A 17,883-nucleotide genomic window follows, 5' to 3' on the forward strand; every position below is an offset into this window, starting at 1 on the left:
AAGGAGCTCACCTTAGCAGTTGTAAATAGTAAATTGTTAAAAATATAAGCCTTTAAATTATTGGTTGAAATGTGGAGGTAAAGATTAAAGGTGTACTGTATAGTGTAACTAATATGGTGTGAGGTGTATCGTTTATACTAACCAATCCTTATCCATCAACAAACCCACACGTGTTGCGCCATGTGTTTACTCTTGTGAAGCGCCTTCGTTCACTCTTGTGCTGAGCACCCTAGCCCGCTTAGCCCTCCGCTACTCTAGGTTGCCCATGTCTCCTACATTGGTATGCAGCTGTGGTTACATGTATATCCCACTTCTATTGCGCTTGTGTTCACCAAGTTCACTCTTGTGTTGCGCTTGTGTTCACCCAGTTCACTCTTGTGTTGCGCTTGTGTTCACCCAGTTCACTCTTGTGTTGCTCTTGTGTTCACCCAGTTCACTCTTGTGTTGCGCTTGTGTTCACCCAGTTCACTCTTGTGTTGCTCTTGTGTTCACCCTGTTCACTCTTGTGTTGCTCTTGTGTTCACCGAGTTCACTCTTGTGTTGCGCTTGTGTTCACCCAGTTCACTCTTGTGTTGCGCTTGTGTTCACCCAGTTCACTCTTTTGTTGCACTTGTGTTCACCCAGTTCGTTCTTGTGTTGCTCTTGTGTTCAACAACTTCACTCTTGTGTTGCGCTTGTGTTCACCCTGTCCACTCTTGTGTTCACCCTGTTCACTCTTGTGTTCACCGAGTTCACTCTTTTGTTGCACTTGTGTTCACCCAGTTCACTCTTGTGTTGCGCTTGTGTTTACCCAGTTCACTCTTGTGTTGCGCTTGTGTTCACACAGTTCACTCTTGTGTTGCGCTTGTGTTCACCCAGTTCACTCTTGTGTTGCGCTTGTGTTCACACAGTTCACTCTTGTGTTGCGCTTGTGTTCACACAGTTCACTCTTGTGTTGCGCTTGTGTTCACCCAGTTCACTCTTTTGTTGCACTTGTGTTCACCCAGTTCACTCTTGTGTTGCGCTTGTGTTTACCCAGTTCACTCTTGTGTTGCTCTTGTGTTCACCCTGTTCACTCTTGTGTTGCTCTTGTGTTCACCGAGTTCACTCTTGTGTTGCGCTTGTGTTCACCCAGTTCACTCTTGTGTTGCGCTTGTGTTCACCGAGTTCACTCTTGTGTTGCGCTTGTGTTCACCCAGTTCACTCTTGTGTTGCGCTTGTGTTCACACAGTTCACTCTTGTGTTGCGCTTGTGTTCACACAGTTCACTCTTGTGTTGCGCTTGTGTTCACACAGTTCACTCTTGTGTTGCGCTTGTGTTCACACAGTTCACTCTTGTGTTGCGCTTTTGTTCACCCAGTCCACTCTTGTGTTGCGCTTGTGTTCACCCAGTTCACTCTTGTGTTGCTCTTGTGTTCACCCAGTTCACTCTTGTGTTGCGCTTGTGTTCACCCAGTTCACTCTTGTGTTGCTCTTGTGTTCACCCTGTTCACTCTTGTGTTGCTCTTGTGTTCACCGAGTTCACTCTTGTGTTGCGCTTGTGTTCACCCAGTTCACTCTTGTGTTGCGCTTGTGTTCACCCAGTTCACTCTTTTGTTGCACTTGTGTTCACCCAGTTCGTTCTTGTGTTGCTCTTGTGTTCAACAACTTCACTCTTGTGTTGCGCTTGTGTTCACCCTGTTCACTCTTGTGTTCACCCTGTTCACTCTTGTGTTCACCAAGTTCACTCTTTTGTTGCACTTGTGTTCACCCAGTTCACTCTTGTGTTGCGCTTGTGTTTACCCAGTTCACTCTTTTGTTGCACTTGTGTTCACACAGTTCACTCTTGTGTTGCTCTTGTGTTCACCCAGTTCACTCTTGTGTTGCGCTTGTGTTCACACAGTTCACTCTTGTGTTGCGCTTGTGTTCACCCAGTTCACTCTTGTGTTGCGCTTGTGTTCACACAGTTCACTCTTGTGTTGCGCTTGTGTTCACCCAGTTCACTCTTTTGTTGCACTTGTGTTCACCCAGTTCACTCTTGTGTTGCGCTTGTGTTTACCCAGTTCACTCTTGTGTTGCTCTTGTGTTCACCCTGTTCACTCTTGTGTTGCTCTTGTGTTCACCGAGTTCACTCTTGTGTTGCGCTTGTGTTCACCCAGTTCACTCTTGTGTTGCGCTTGTGTTCACCGAGTTCACTCTTGTGTTGCGCTTGTGTTCACCCAGTTCACTCTTGTGTTGCGCTTGTGTTCACACAGTTCACTCTTGTGTTGCGCTTGTGTTCACACAGTTCACTCTTGTGTTGCGCTTGTGTTCACACAGTTCACTCTTGTGTTGCGCTTGTGTTCACACAGTTCACTCTTGTGTTGCGCTTTTGTTCACCCAGTCCACTCTTGTGTTGCGCTTGTGTTCACCCTGTTCACTCTTGTGTTGCGGTTGTGTTCACCCTGTTCACTCTTGTGTTGCGGTTGTATTCACCCAGTTCACTCTTGTGTTGCGCTTGTGTTCACCCAGTTCACTCTTGTGTTGCGCTTGTGTTCACCCAGTTCACTCTTGTGTTGCGCTTGTGTTCACCCAGTTCACTCTTGTGTTGCGTTTTCATCCGATTGTGTTTTCTGATATTGCTCTAGCGCGATACCCAGTTTTATTCAAGATGTGTTTTATTTGCCCTTAAAGTACATACGCGCAGCCAAAGCGACAAAAAAAAATCATAGATAATGTAGAAATGGCACTTTTCGAACCGAAAAGTACGCATGTTATGCTGCCCTTGGTTGTCTTGTCGTCGATATGAATAAGCTTGGGTCGTTATGATCAATAAGTGCCTATGTGCACCCGGCCTCCACCTCTAGCTATTAATTCCCGTTGCGTGGTAACGTGAAAATTGATAGCTCCAACACCTCTCCAACACCAGATAATCCACCAGTTAGGCTTGTAAAACCGTCGAGAATATCTCCCTGTCTCAGGTACGTTGTGTCTAAAAAGGTAAGCAGGATACAAGAAGCACACGAGAGTATTTTCAAGAAACTATATTCACTAAAGGGAAAGGAGCAATCAAGGGGAAATATTTATTATTGCTTCAAATGCGAATGCAAACAAATTTGAATATGCAAAAAATCAGTCTAAGGAATAAACTTTTACAAATGCAATTCTCAAGAAAAGATGAATTTATCAACAAAAATCGTTTTTGTTTGCGCCAGAAAGGATTTGGATATGGATACCGGCCTGAATTCTGCGGGGGGTGCTATATTTTCTACCATTATTTATATCACTTTCGCTATCACTTGTAGCCATGCACGCTTGCTCTCGATGTAAAAGCGTTGCTTCATTTATTATCTAAAATAATAATAAGAGGAAAAAAACAACCCTATCCCATGGGATTTCCTTATGCCTTCTTTCTTCGTCTTTTTAACTAAATCTAGTCGCTTTCATTGATACTTGTTTTTTCACCGTTAAAATATGTTTATTCATGTTTATTGTCTACTCATGAAGAATCGCGTTATATTTCTGTAAATTTATAGAAATGCCGTATATCGTCAAAAAGTCCTTTCCCAAGTTGTGAACTGTTTTTCATTCCTTGCTTTTATTCGCGTAGCGATTGACTTTTTACTTTGCGTGAGATTTCACCATGATTGACGGACAATCCATATCCAAAATGCTTATTATTATGCTAGTTTGTGATCATGACAGGATTAAATTAACTCGCATGAACTTTTTTCCTATTCATATCCAGTCGCCGGCCTGGGCCTGGGTATTTTCACCGGAAAACTACAAAAGGGTAACGACTTAGGATTGCGCTGATTGAAGCCCATTTTTAAGGCTTAAATTAAATGCAGCTAATAACCGACTTTATATAAACAACAGTCGAGCACTTGATATACCCGATATAAAGTTACTCCATACGATGAAACTCGGAACAACATTCGACATTTTGGATATTCAAAACAGGACATATATTTACATATATAAACAATAAATAAACCCCATATAAATCCGAAAAGCGCTATTGTAAACAGCGATTTGCTTGATGTCTGGGGCGGTACGTAAACAGTAACACAGGCAAGTGTAGGTGCGTAGGGTGCGCGCGTCTTTGGTGGCCAAAATGGGTCATTTCTTACTAAGGAATCTTCAAATGCTAAGTTTTTCCATATCGGGGGGGGGGGGGGGGGGGGGACTCGTAGGGCTGAAGCCCCACCACTTTTTAAGAATTGTCGTGTATATATTTTTTTATATTAAGCCTTCTAAGTTTTGTGGTACATTCTTACTTATCAGCGCTACCACTTGAAAGTATGCTCTGCGGTTCCTGGCATCTACAGGGGCGTGTGATAAGAATGCTTAAAAAATAGCTCAGCGCCGATCTGGAAATTTCGCGCTGGGGTCGCCTATGGTTATTCTATCTTCCTTCTTGCCATATATTATTACTATTATAGCTGGTTTCTTACCTTCACAGCATGGCGGGGGTTAAAATGGACTATGTCAAGTCGTTGCCTGGAATACTGAAAATTATTGAATTTGTGAGTAAAATACAACTATTTAAAAACGTTTTCCGCACAAACATTAAATAACTATATCACAGAGAAAAGTTTTTGGGCCCCATACAGAAACATTTAAGAAACTATTTGAGACAGCCACTCTTCTACTGGTCATTTCCTGAACATACTATGCACGCAACACAGTAATTTTCACAACAGTAATTTTCCGTCTTACAAATATGCATACCAAATGGTTGTGTAAAATTTGCTGGTACTGAACATTACAAATGTATATATAATAAACATACATAAATTTTTAATGTGGGATTTTGTGGTTATTGTCACTGCAGGTTGTCTTTTTCCATATTTCAGGTGTTCCTTTTTTGAGTCGTTTACCTGTTAAGCCTTGTTTCCATATAGTCGTAACAGTCGTAAGGTTCGTAATTACCTATTACCATCGCAGTTAAGTAATGCTCCGTGTAAAAACTAGGCAACCTAATGGCAAATGCACGCTTGTATGTCAAAAATGCCTTTGTTAATATTCGAAATTTGATTGGTCAAGACAAAAAATTACAACATAACTTACACTTAAAACTAGATGATGCCAATCGTTTTTGAATATTTGAGTTTTATGATTTATTAGTATGTGTAATATGGCTTATTAGACAAATCTAACGTGGGGAACCTTGTGAAAATTATGTCAAGAAAAACCATTGTTCTTTCTTCTTTTGATTGGTTCAAAACAGAAAATCTCGGATAAGATATATTAGGAAGCACCTGTTTCATGTATTTTCCTCAAAATCTCACTATATTATATATTTCTGTGTGTATATTACGAAAAATATCCTATGTGGGAAAGCTAGGATAAAGCCTTTTGCCGCAGGACAATGGAACTGCCTAGTTCTTGCATGGATGGTTACTTACAGAGGCTACTCCTCCTAGACGACTGTTACGACCCTTACGACTATATGATCCGTTGTTTTCGGTGTTTCCGCCCCCACCCTACCCCGGTTAATCGCCGTCGTTGTGCAGGATTATAATAAGGTTGTTATTCTTGATGATATTGTTTGCTAAAAGGTATGCCATTGTTCCTATCTGTCCTAGGTGTTTTTGCTCCACGCCTTTTCGTGTATGGCTGATTGTTGTGGTAATGGTAGCGGGAGATATGCATTTTTCCTGGCCATGACAATAATCGCCTGGATCATGGTTATAATCATCTTTTTGGTTTTCTTCCTTGACCAAACCTCTGCCATTCCACAGTTAAACTGGCAATATGTCGTGAGTATTAGAATTGTACTCATACGAAGTGTATCTCACTATAACCGGTATCTTCATGCTGGGGCCGCGCGCGCTGTTTGCCACAAAACCAGCAAGTGTAGTAAATGGTTATTTATGTGTAAATCTATGAAGTAGTAAACAAAACCTTTATTGAGGCGGAGCAGATGGTTGCCCGCGGGACATCGACTATGATTGACCCATTGAGAGGGGTAGCCGCACCCTTTTCACAGGGTCCTGATAGGGGGTCCAAATCCCGTTTCCCGCCCGTTATCCTCGCAAAATCCCGGTGGCTGTGCTGTATATTATACAGGGAAGGGAGGGGGGGGGGCAAAAATTTAGAAGGTTTTGGAGTCTTACGAAGTGAAGTCCGCTAAGCAGCAAGGTTTGAAGTTTGATGCTATTAAAAAGCTCTTAAAATGCGAAAAATTATATAGATTAACGTTTTCAGCATAAACAAGAAAATATTTGAAAAATCCCTTTTCCCGTTGAAGCATGTTGATTCCCGTTCCCGGAAGACAAATCCCGTTCCCGGTAACCCTAATCCTGTTTTCCCGGTAACCCTAATCCTGTTTTCCCGGTAACCCTAATCCTGTTTTCCCGGTAACCCTAATCCTGTTTTCCCGGTAACCCTAATCCTGTTTTCCCGGTAACCCTAATCCAGTTTTCCCGGTAACCCTAATCCAGTTTTCCCGGTAACCCTAATCCTGTTTTCCCGGTAACCCTAATCCCGTTTTCCCGGTAACCCTAATCCTGTTTTCCCGGTAACCCTAATCCTGTTTTCCCGGTAACCCTAATCCTGTTTTCCCGGTAACCCTAATCCTGTTTTCCCGGTAACCCTAATCCTGTTTTCCCGGTAACCCTAATCCAGTTTTCCCGGTAACCCTAATCCTGTTTTCCCGGTAACCCTAATCCTGTTTTCCCGGTAACCCTAATCCTGTTTTCCCGGTAACCCTAATCCAGTTTTCCCGGTAACCCTAATCCAGTTTTCCCGGTAACCCTAATCCTGTTTTCCCGGTAACCCTAATCCCGTTTTCCCGGTAACCCTAATCCAGTTTTCCCGGCCCATAATAAGGCGAATCCCAGCTCCCGTATTACCCCTTCAACCCTGGGTTGAAGCTGCCTAGAGGCCTTACCGAGTCTGTTCTTATTGAACAATTTGCATTTTTTTGCCTTTGTACTAGTAATTGTTTATTTGTTAGTTCTTATCCTGGGTATTGCTTATTTGTTTGTTCTTATCCTGGGTATTGCTTATTTGTTTGTTCCTATCCTGGATATTGTTTATTCGTTAGTTCTTATCCTGGGTATTGTTTATTTGTTTGTTCTTGTTCTAGGTATTGTTTGTTTGTTTGTTCTTGTTCTAGGTATTGTTTGTTTGTTCTTATCCTGGGTATTGCTTATTTGTTTGTTGCTATCCTGGATATTGTTTATTTGTTAGTTCTTATCCTGGATATTGTTTATTTGTTAGTTCTTATCCTGGGTATTGCTTATTTGTTTGTTCTTATCCTGGGTATTGCTTATTTGTTTGTTCCTATCCTGGATATTGTTTATTTGTTAGTTCTTATCTTGGATATTGTTTATTTGTTTGTTCTTATCCTGGGTATTGTTTGTTTGTTTGTTCTCGTTCTAGGTATTGTTTGTTTGTTCTTGTTCTAGGTATTGTTTGTTTGTTTGTTCTTGTTCTAGGTATTGTTTGTTTCTCTTATCTTGGGTATTGCTTATTTGTTTGTTCTTCTCCTGGGTATTGCTTATTTGTTTGTTCTTGTGCTAGCTGTTGTTTATTTGTTTGTTCTTGTGCTAGCTGATGTTTATTTGTTTGTTTTGTTTGTTCTTATCCTGGATATTGTTTATTTGTTTGTTCTTGGGCTAGCTGTTGTTTATTTGTTTGTTCTTATCCTGGGTATTGTTTGTTTGTTTGTTCTCGTTCTAGGTATTGTTTGTTTGTTTGTTCTTGTTCTAGGTATTGTTTGTTTGTTTGTTCTTATTCTAGGTATTGTTTGTTTTTCTTATCCTGGGTATTGTTTATTTGTTTGTTCTTGTGCTAGCTGTTGTTTATTTCTTTGTTCTTGTGCTAGCTGTTGTTTATTTGTTTGTTCTCGTGCTAGGTATTGTTCAGCAGCATCGCCTGGGCTGTCCTTCTGCTCATTTGCAGCGCTTTGATGGCTGACGTGTCCTCTGACACCCGACACTATCGCGATTGGCAGGGTTACGGTATCAGGAACTATTACGTCAAGTGGTGGGACACCATGACAGCTGGCGTGGTAAGTAGTAAAGTAGGGACTTGTGAGTGTGGGTGCTTGGCGATGGGTGGGGGTGTGTTTTGTGAGAATCATTTTGTTAATATAATTCTCTAAGAATGCGAGAAAATAATCCTCAAAGATTTTTTTAGAGGATACGACTTTGAATAGAATTGCCATGCCGTTGTTCATGTATATATTCCTGTCCCCTCCCTCCTCCGCCAATCATGGTGGTGTTTGGTGCCATGTCATTTTTATAGTATCCATTATCCATTCCTTCCCCCACCGCCCCCCCCCCCCCCCCCACAGGTGCTGGACCTCCTGGCCATGCCGTTGTTTAAGTATTATTCCACCCCCCTTCCTCAGGTATTTGGCTTTCTTACCATGCCTTTGTATTCATTCCTCTCCCCTCCCACTTCGCAGGTGTTTGGTTTCCTTGCCATGCTTGTGTTTATCATCGATGCTGTTGTTCACGCAAAAGGAGTCTCCTTCTCAGGCGGTGGAGGTGGAGGTGGCAAGGCTGGCCAGCCAACCCCAGCTTAGAGCAAAACAATGATCAAAGGGTAGAGAGAGCGCACAGTTTTAGCAGGGGCTTAGCCTCCTCTGCAGGCATCTCTTCTCATCGAAAAGAAAAAGCTCTTTTTTTCCGTTGCGGGTTTCCTGTGGCGAATTAAGGAGAAAAAAACACACAAACACAAACAAAACACACACGAACACAGGAATCCCGAATCTGAATAAAGGCCATTACAAAGTAGAGTTGCCTGCAAAGAAGGCTATCAAGGGCTCATAAGTAGGGGGAATAGGCGATCCCAACTGTAAGTGCGCGCGCTCGTTTTCATTCACAAATGCAAATGCCGAGGCCAGCTACCACAACTACCAGAATGCAGCGCGCGCGTTTGCAAATTTGTTCGACAAATCTACTACAGGTGCCGACATGCTGTTTGCGAGTGCGTTTTAGCTGGAATGGCCTATTAACTTGCCCGCATTCTGGTGCAACGGCGTTTTCCTGAATCGGGTTATTTTTAGATGCTCTGTTAGCGAATCAGATAACACCGCGGTCAAATGTCGACTTTGTCTCAAAGTAATCCAAAATAGCTGCCGAGAAGGGGGGATAACGCCTGCTTATGAGCCCCCGGTTAGGGTAGTGCAAGTAACACAACTTTTTCCCTATAAATCAAACTGACAGTAAGGCTACATTTCGTTTGTTTTCGCAAAATTTTTCAATCTTTTTTTATTTTATTCCTATTTCAAAATTAATCCAATCAGGTGCATTATAGTGACAGTATTGTGCAGTAAAAGGTAGAAGTAAAACTTTCGATGTATGTCGTGCTTTCTTGTCTATCTTTTGCCTCCTTGTCAATCTAAGAGCGCAAAACTCATAACTCGCATGATTCTAATAACAATGACAATGACAATGACAATGACAATGACAATGACAATGACAATGACAATGACAATGACAATGACAATGACAATGACAATGACAATGACAATGACAATGACAATGACAATGACAATGACAATGACAATGACAATGATAATAATAAAAATAATAGAGGGAAATACTTAAGAGAAAGACTTCTAGAGCTTTTACAGAGAAAGACTTAAAATAAAAAAGTGGAAAAGTTACATGCGGTACAGATTTTATTTCCCGAGTATACACCAGGGTTTAGATAGATTATTGACATTTTATGAACGGCCCTGTGCTTTCAGAGTGTGCATCATAGCGTTTTTTATAATAGATTCTAATGTAACGTTATGTGCTCAAATCAAAAAGAAAATCATCCACATTCTACACAACAATTCTCTTACAAATGAGTGTACTCATATTGAATAGAATATCACAGAAGACCACCCCTCTCCTCTCAATATAATAACGCAGATGACCACCCCCCTCCTCTCAGTATAGAATGTCACAGTTGACCACCCCTCTCCTCTCAGTATGAAATGCCACACATGACTAGCTCCCCCTCTCTCGACCGTCTTAATCACAGTCAATTCACACTCTAGCGTGGTGCTAACGCTGTCTAATTTTTCATTAATCAACTCAGGCATCAAAACAGACAGGCTAGGTTATATCGTTACCATGGCAACAGTCCTGGAGGATGACATGCCAATCATAACGCAATATCACCCGAGTGCACACTAGCCAATCAGCTAGTTATTATTTGGTAAATACTAATATTTCCCACTTCAACGACTCTTTGGCTTCTGCTTTCTCCTTTATAAACTGCATATTTGTCACATTTTTGTTATAGGCGACCCCTATTGTACTATTTTGTATTTCTCAGTAAAAAGTTATCCATGTAACCTAGAAAACGGCGAAGAACGAGAAATTTCGTGACAAGGAGGGTTCTCGACAATATGCAGTAGACCGAATAAGGACTTAGGAAAGGTGATTAGTTAGGATGCAAATGGTGTAGAGCCTTCCGTGACTCGCTAAACTACACACCCATCCTCGACACCTATCTAGCGAGCAAGCAACCCGCATTCGCCAGCTCTGCGCTACTTTATTTCCACGGTAAGTCCGCACCCGCGCTCATAGATATCTTAAATACATACAGGATGAAGTGTGTGATAGGATTTAAGCGTTTTTCGTGTTAAGGTATCGCCGTGATGGTGATTGTTCACTTAATAAGATAAATATAACTCATAATAACTCCAGAAGTTACATATACTTATTTTATATCTTTTTTAATTTCTTAAGAATACTAGTAAAAAAATTTAATCAGATTTCATAGAAGACTGTTTCTCGAATCTTGCATGACCGAGCCAAGTGGCCGGCTCGCCTCTTATGACTACAAACTATGAATTTGTCATTTTTATTTGTTAATAGTTGTTTTCCATTTCATATTTTCGGATGCATTTTACATCATTTGGTTCTTTACCTATACCATAAATCGCACCTACTCGTTTATTTATTAGTCTATTTGCATGTCTTTTGCTGTGGCTTAGTAAGAAACTAAGCATCAACAACATTGTAAACAAAAGACTATAATCGGTGCCTTGTTATTGCTGTATAAGGCCCCAGCAGGGATATAAAGAAGTGTGTCTTACCGTTCAACACCCTGATGCACACGTTACAAAGCGTCCATTTTTCACCTGTGCAAATAATTCACACAAGCATGTAAAAAATCTTTATACATTAAATGTGTTTTCTTATAAAACTCTAAGTACTCGCTATCATTCGACATCATTCTTCCAATATGTTGGAAAATCTGGCACGGGCAAATGTACTCAAATGTAACTCTAGCTGGATTACACAAACAAGCGAAACAGAAACAGAAATCAGAAACAGTCATGCAATTAATATGTCCGTTATCGGGGTTGGTGCATGGATTGGGAGAGATAGGGAAAAACGCCTACCGCCCCTCACAAACTTTTCCAGAAAGGGTACCCCTACAAGGTTCTAGATATTTTATTAACAGATTGAAGTAGATTGAATTGCTTTCAAAAAATCTTAAAAAAGAAAAAAAGAATATGGTTGAACCCACTAACTCGAAAATCAAGGAAAATCATAGTCGAACCCAATAACTTGATAAAAACCCTATTTTTTGTAATAAGAACCATTTTTATAAGAATGTCGAGTCTGAGATTTCCTCAAATTTCAATATTCCGAGGCTCAGATGGCAGCAAAACATTGTTTTGTTAGTGAGATGGATTAAAAAATGTAGATTCAAATTGTTTTTATGAAAATTAGACGTTCTTATAAAAAATTGTGTATTTCGAGTTATCGGGAATTCGAGCGTCCCTGAAGTTAAAATAATATATAATGGAAAATAGAGCAACTTTGAGGAAGCGAATGTTCAGGAATTATACCCATCATTGTCGAGTTTTATCTGTTGGTCGTCACGGCATGTAAACATTGTACTCTTTTCATGCATGCCAGAGTAATGTATGCCAACAATGTAGATTCTATTAGGCTGCCATTAAGAATCATGAATTTTCGAGATCGTGCACAACCAGGGGCGGTCACAGGGGGTAGATTGGGTGGATATCCACCCCCTTTTTGCAGTTATATCCGTAGCGCTACCTGACGTAGAGAGGGACGTGACATATAGGGACGTTTGTCAAAATTACCTAATACTTATACGGACAAATATCAAGCAACTAAGCGCCTGACATATAGGGACGTTACGAATACGAGTCCGTGGGAAACAGGGGGGAACACAGTGACCAATTAATTTTTTTGTGGGAGGGCAGGGTGGGTGCCAAAAGTTCACATGACCTATACGGACGCTCATAACAAGCAACTGAGAGCCTGACATATAGGGACGTTACGAATACGAGTCCGTGGGAATAGTGACCAATTTAGTCTTTGTGAGAGGGGGGGGGGGGTTGGGTGACAAAATATGACATCTTGCGTGGATTTCGAGTTTTGTATGTTGGTGGGAAATGCTATACACAAATTGACGCAAGAGAACTACAGTATGTTTATCATGACTGTTCAATGTAACACGGTAGCTATTTATTGCAAAGGTTATGGAGAATTCAACCTACCTGATTGGCCTTTTTTTGTCAAGGAAAAGTGGTCAGAAATTTCTAGCCAACCCAGCTGATTTTCATGGCTTTAGGCCTTTTTTTGCCAAGGAAAAGTGGTCAGAAATTTTTAGCCAACCCAGCTGATTTTCATGGCTTTAGGCCTTTTTTGCTAAGGAAATGTGATCAGCTGGTTATGGCTATGACTATTTCTTTTGCCAAAATGAGAAAATAATTGAATTGAAGATTGTGGCAGAAGTCGCTGGTAAAATACCAACTTACTGCTGCTATGTTTGCCATGAAAGGGCATATGCTTCATATGCTTAAGAATCTCGGCAAATTTAATTCATCCAATCCAATTTAATTATTTTATAATATATTGTAATCTTATTTTACCTGAACTACTTTTACAGAGCCCATTGACAATCCAAATCCATACATAACCGCCACACATTACCTATGATTCATGGCATAAATCATGAATGAAAAAGTTCTTTTTTCCCAATTACAGCAGTGTTCAGTCTGTTGTCAAATATTGCAAACTTTCCTCCGCTTTGAAGTCTATTTCCGTCTTTTGCTTCCTCGATTCCTTTTCAGTTTAGCAGTGCGACCAGGGCAAACGTGCTCGTTGAATTTGGATTTGAGAACCATGTCCCACAGAAATAAATTGAATTGATCACTGTGGTCAGGCGCTCAGTTGCTTGTTATGAGCGTACTGGTACAGGTAATTTTGACAAACCTCTCTATATGGCACGCGTCCCTATATGTCGGGTCCCCATATGTCACGCGTCCCTATATGTCAGGTAGCGCTACGGACCGCGGTCCCTTTTTGAGCAAAAAAAATAAATAAATAAATAAAAAGTCACTTTCTTTGAAAAAACTACGGAGAAGGTACTGTCCATGTGCCTTCGTTTGCTTGACTTTGCGGATGCGTCAAATTCAATTCAGCTTGAAGTATTGTTAGATCTATGTGACCAACCAAAAACCACTGAATCAGATACAATAGCCGTCTATCCGTCCATTATCCACCCCCTATTTTGAAATCCTGGATCCGACCCTGACAACATATTTTTATTTACATTTTCATTTAAGAAAGCCTAAATAAAGAAAATTTACGATAAAAAAGACTAAATATTGCACCTCGAGAATTCATGAGACAACTCGAACTAAATACCGCTACCTCGAAAAGGTTAACAGCCAAGTCGTGGTGAAGGTTCTACTAGTAAAGTCATTATAAGTCCGATTAAACTGTTTTCTGTTACCCTTGGCGGTTAATGTTCACTCCTTATCACGAGTTGGATCCGACTTACGTGACGTATTGTTTTGACTATGCTCCGCAGGCATCTCAAAGAGCAGAAAGAGAAAAAGAGAATGGGTTTCCTGTGGCAAAAAACGGGAGCGCTGCCCATTCCCTCTCTACTTCTCCTTAGTCTCTCTACTCCACAATTCCGCATTTTTTATGAGTTGCCTGCGGAGGAGGCTAGTTCTAGCCGGCTATTGGCTGAGACGTGTCACGTGTTGTACATCCATCAGCGCGTCGTATCAACGACCTTGAGTGCGAGAAAATGCCTGCGAGTTGGTTGCTTCGCCCCCTCTCCCCCTCCCCCCGTCCCTCTCCCTTGAGCCGCTACACAGGCTACCAGTTAACCTGCTTTATAGGCACCGGCCCCTGATCTATCCCATAATAGATATTGCTCAATTCCATTTTTTTAAAGACGCAGGGATGATTATCTTTTTAGAATTTTAAGTTGTTTGTGAGTAATAAATATATTTCACTAACAATATTACTACCCAACTTGTCACAGTCGAGCTCAAAAGACCCCCTCCCTTTAAATGCTTTCCCTCTTCGCCATCATGTGATATATTGCTTTATTCAACAGAAAATGACTATCGGACTGAACGAGAGTTACCCCAAGGGTACCAAAGGTATCCTGAAAATGCTTGAGATTGTGAGTACAGGCTGCTGTGAGGACTGGGGAGGAGCTGTGTAGAGGACTGGGACTAAAAAGGGCTGAGGGGGACTAGGGAGATTGTCCTCCACAGTACAATCTACATTCCTCCCCACTCTTTTCCGTTTCCTATAAGTCATTCCCAGTCTCCTTCCTCCCATGTTAGAAGAGAGACGCAGCTACGACCGTCGATTTTCTGATTTTAAACGATTTACCGCGAGTAACACTGATCCCTGTCATACACCCAATAACGGCACTGATCCCATTATTTTCGTAACCCTTTGTAAGACGAACACCCTCTATCGCATTACAGCAACAATCCCTAACCCTAATGTAAGCTCTTACTGCAAGTAAACTACAGATCCCTTACCCTAATGAAAGGCAAACACCCTTACCGTGGGAAAAGCACTTACCCCAAACCCTAAGGTAAACACCCTTACCGTGGGTAAGCACTGATCCCTTAACCTAAGGTAAACACCCTTTGCGTGGGTAAAGCACTGATTCCTTACCCTAAGGTAAACACCCTTACCGCGAGTAAAGCACTGATCCCGAACCCTAAGGTAAACACCCTTACCGTTAGTAAAGCACTGATCTCAAACCCCAAGGTAAACACCCTTACCGTGGGTAAGCACTGATCCCTAACCCTAAGGTAAACACCCTTACCTTGGGTAAGCACTGATCCTGAACCCTAAGGTAAACACCCTTACCGTGGGTAAAACACTGATCCCGAACCCTAAGGTAAACACCCTTACCGTTAGTAAAGCACTGATCTCTAACCCTAAGGTAAACACCCTTACCGTGGGTAAGCACTGATCCCTAACCCTAAGGTAAACACCCTTACCTTGGGTAAGCACTGATCCTGAACCCTAAGGTAAACACCCTTACCGTGGGTAAAACACTGATCCCGAACCCTAAGGTAAACACCCTTACCGTTAGTAAAGCACTGATCTCTAACCCTAAGGTAAACACCCTTACCGTGGGTAAGCACTGATCCCTAACCCTAAGGTAAACACCCTAACCGTGGGTAAAACACTGATCCCTAACCCTAAGGTAAACACCCTTACCGTGGGTAAGCACTGATCCCGAACCCTAAGGTAAACACCCTTACTGTTAGTAAAGCACTGATCTCTAACCCTAACGTAAACACCCTTACCGTGGGTAAGCACTGATCCCTAACCCTAAGGTAAACACCCTAACCGTGGGTAAAACAATAATCCTTAACCCTAAGGTAAACACCCTTACCTTGGGTAAGTAATGATCCCGAACCCTAAGGTAAACACCCTTACCGTGGGTACCGCGAGTAAAGCACTGATCCCTTACCCTAAGGTAAACACCCTTACCGTTAGTAAAGCACTGATCTCTAACCCTAAGGTAAACACCTTTACCGTGGGTAAGCACTGATCCCTTACCCTAAGGTAAACACCCTTACCGTGGGTAAAGCACTGATCCCTAACCCTAAGGTAAACACCCTTACCGTTAGTAAAGCACTGATCTCTAACCCTAAGGTAAACACCCTTATCGTGGGTAAAGCACTGATCCCGAACCCTAAGGTAAACACCCTTACCGTGGGTAAGCACTGATCCCTAACCCTTATGTAAACACCCTTATCGTGGGTAAAGCACTGATCCCGAACCCTAAGGTAAACACCCTTACCGTGGGTAAGCACTGATCCCTAATCTTAAGGTAAATACCATTACCGTGGGTAAAGCACTGATCCCTAACCCCAAGGTAAACACCCTTACCGTGGGTAAGCACTGATCCCTAATCTTAAGGTAAATACCATTACCGTGGGTAAAGCACTGATTGCTAACCCTAAGGTAAACACCCCGTGGGCTGATCCCTAACCCTAAGGTAAACACCCTTACCGTCAGTAAAGCACTGATCCCTGGTTTTTATTCAACAGGTAGTCACGTGCATCGCGTTTGCTCTAATTATTGACCACTTCAGTGGCTGGTATAAACATGGTAAGGTTGATTTCTTCGTGTCCCTGCACATCGCGGCGTTTATAATTGCGATCATATTTTTCATCGTGTTCCTTATCAACCTGGACAACACTCTTGGCAACAGCCGCTGCTGGAACATTCTGGTAAGGCTCGCGGTGTGTTTGTTTGTTTTGCGCGTGCGCTCGTTAGATTAAAAAAAGATATTTCTAAACCTCTGGAAGCACACAAGTTATATATTCATGACACTAAAAGCTTGGATTTATAAACTATCGTTTTACAAAAATACATACAAATCGAGTCAATGTCAAACCCGGCTATCGATTAATAAAGAAGTCTCATACAATACTCGGGCAACCTGTGAGCGCGCGCTAGTTTGCCACCCAAGAAGTCATGTGATCTCTTAGCGCAAGACCCCTATTAAATCATGCTTTGTGTCGCCGCGATATCAAGCATCGTTTATCGTGGTGCTTGCTCTGCTATCTTATCAATGAGTTTTTTTAAGAATTTGGTTGCATGCATCATCCTGGGTACCCTGTGTCTTGTACTGTTGTTTCCGTGTATTGTTTAACTATACGGTGCTTTCTGCTTTCTTATCAATCATGTTTTTTTAAGGATCTAGTGGCGTGCATCATCTTGGGTATCCTGTGCATTGTTTCCTCTGCGCTCCTCGCCGATCACTACAGTTCGAATTGCAGGGGTTGTGGAAAATACATCGGTGGATTTGTAAGTCGTCCAATTTCCACATTATAGATTAGACATATGTTTTGATCATTTTCGTGTACAAAAATTTCAAACAGCAGGGCAGTAGGCGAATAGGGGCTTTTTTCACCGCGATTTTGATAGTAATAGAGCCACAACGACAGAGATTGACCTGAGATTGACTAATCATGATTATTTATTTATACCTCTTTTGTCGTTTTCGTAATAGCTTATGCACGCGCCTGCAATCATTTATTTCAGGTCTGCGGTTTCATCTCTGCAATACTCTTCCTCATCGATGCTGTGGTTCATTTCAAGGAAATCCGTTAATCACTGAGTATCTGGGAACGGGTACTTCACTATCTGCTAGAAAACATACAAATAAGTTAGTTTTTCTATTTTCGCCAAGGTTAACATGGCTGACGGTTACTGTTTTTTGTAGTAGTGTTTTGACACTTTTTTTCAACTAGATTGCAATGTATTAAGATGTTGTTAAATAAAGCAATAGGATTTTCCGTGTGAATTCTTTGTTTAAGAACAATGCCGCCGCCGCCGCCCTTGCGTTCAGTGTCTTTTCTGCTGTTACTTGTTTCGCCCACGAGACTGAAATCTTCATTTTTTGAGGTCTTCATTTTTGGCTACGGATTAGGGAAAACACCAAAAATGCTTTTTCTGCACTTTTTACTCAATGATACTTTTTTTTCCACGATCATTAAAACAATTTGCTCAAACATTTGTAACTTAATGGAATGTCTCACGAATTTCAAAGGTAAGCGGAGACGTCACTTCTTGCACTTAATTAAGAGCTTGCACGCGTATGAGTATTCACATTCCCAACTACTTCCCACAAGTTTTAGGGACGCGCGCGTACCGATTTA

At 41.6% G+C, this 17,883-nt stretch overlaps 2 protein-coding genes across 3 annotated transcripts; both read left to right on the forward strand.

Annotated features, from left to right (window-relative positions):
• The first annotated feature begins 2,789 nt into the window (after positions 1-2,789).
• LOC5518013 lies at positions 2,790-9,375 on the forward strand. Of its 2 annotated transcripts, none has more exons than XM_032362594.2 (5): positions 2,790-2,917; positions 4,402-4,465; positions 5,528-5,701; positions 7,804-7,959; positions 8,359-9,375. In XM_032362594.2, the coding sequence occupies exons 2-5, from the start codon at positions 4,403-4,405 to the stop codon at positions 8,476-8,478; spliced, it is 513 nt and encodes a 170-aa protein (XP_032218485.2). In that variant the 5' UTR covers positions 2,790-2,917; position 4,402; the 3' UTR covers positions 8,479-9,375. The 2 variants fall into 2 exon arrangements, with proteins under 2 accessions (XP_032218485.2, XP_032218486.2); XM_032362595.2 differs by having other exon boundaries at positions 2,859-2,936.
• Positions 9,376-10,255: 880 nt separating this feature from the next.
• On the forward strand, positions 10,256-17,528 carry LOC5518012. Its single transcript, XM_001638002.3, has 5 exons — positions 10,256-10,456; positions 14,295-14,363; positions 16,267-16,449; positions 16,919-17,029; positions 17,267-17,528. The coding sequence occupies exons 2-5, from the start codon at positions 14,298-14,300 to the stop codon at positions 17,333-17,335; spliced, it is 429 nt and encodes a 142-aa protein (XP_001638052.2). The 5' UTR covers positions 10,256-10,456; positions 14,295-14,297; the 3' UTR covers positions 17,336-17,528.
• The last annotated feature ends 355 nt before the right edge of the window (positions 17,529-17,883 follow it).

This window comes from Nematostella vectensis, chromosome 13 (assembly GCF_932526225.1).
Source record: "Nematostella vectensis chromosome 13, jaNemVect1.1, whole genome shotgun sequence".
Classification (NCBI taxonomy): domain Eukaryota; kingdom Metazoa; phylum Cnidaria; class Anthozoa; order Actiniaria; family Edwardsiidae; genus Nematostella; species Nematostella vectensis.

Coding starts and splice junctions, on each gene's coding strand:
- LOC5518013 (XM_032362594.2), top strand. CDS start 4,403: ATGGCGGGGGTTAAAATGGACTATGTCAAGTCGTTGCCTGGAATACTG. Junction 5,702..7,803: donor AGTTAAACTGGCAATATGTC/GTGAGTATTAGA, acceptor TTCTCGTGCTAG/GTATTGTTCAGCAGCATCGC. Junction 7,960..8,358: donor ACACCATGACAGCTGGCGTG/GTAAGTAGTAAA, acceptor CCCACTTCGCAG/GTGTTTGGTTTCCTTGCCAT.
- LOC5518012 (XM_001638002.3), top strand. CDS start 14,298: ATGACTATCGGACTGAACGAGAGTTACCCCAAGGGTACCAAAGGTATC. Junction 16,450..16,918: donor GCCGCTGCTGGAACATTCTG/GTAAGGCTCGCG, acceptor TGTTTTTTTAAG/GATCTAGTGGCGTGCATCAT. Junction 17,030..17,266: donor GAAAATACATCGGTGGATTT/GTAAGTCGTCCA, acceptor CATTTATTTCAG/GTCTGCGGTTTCATCTCTGC.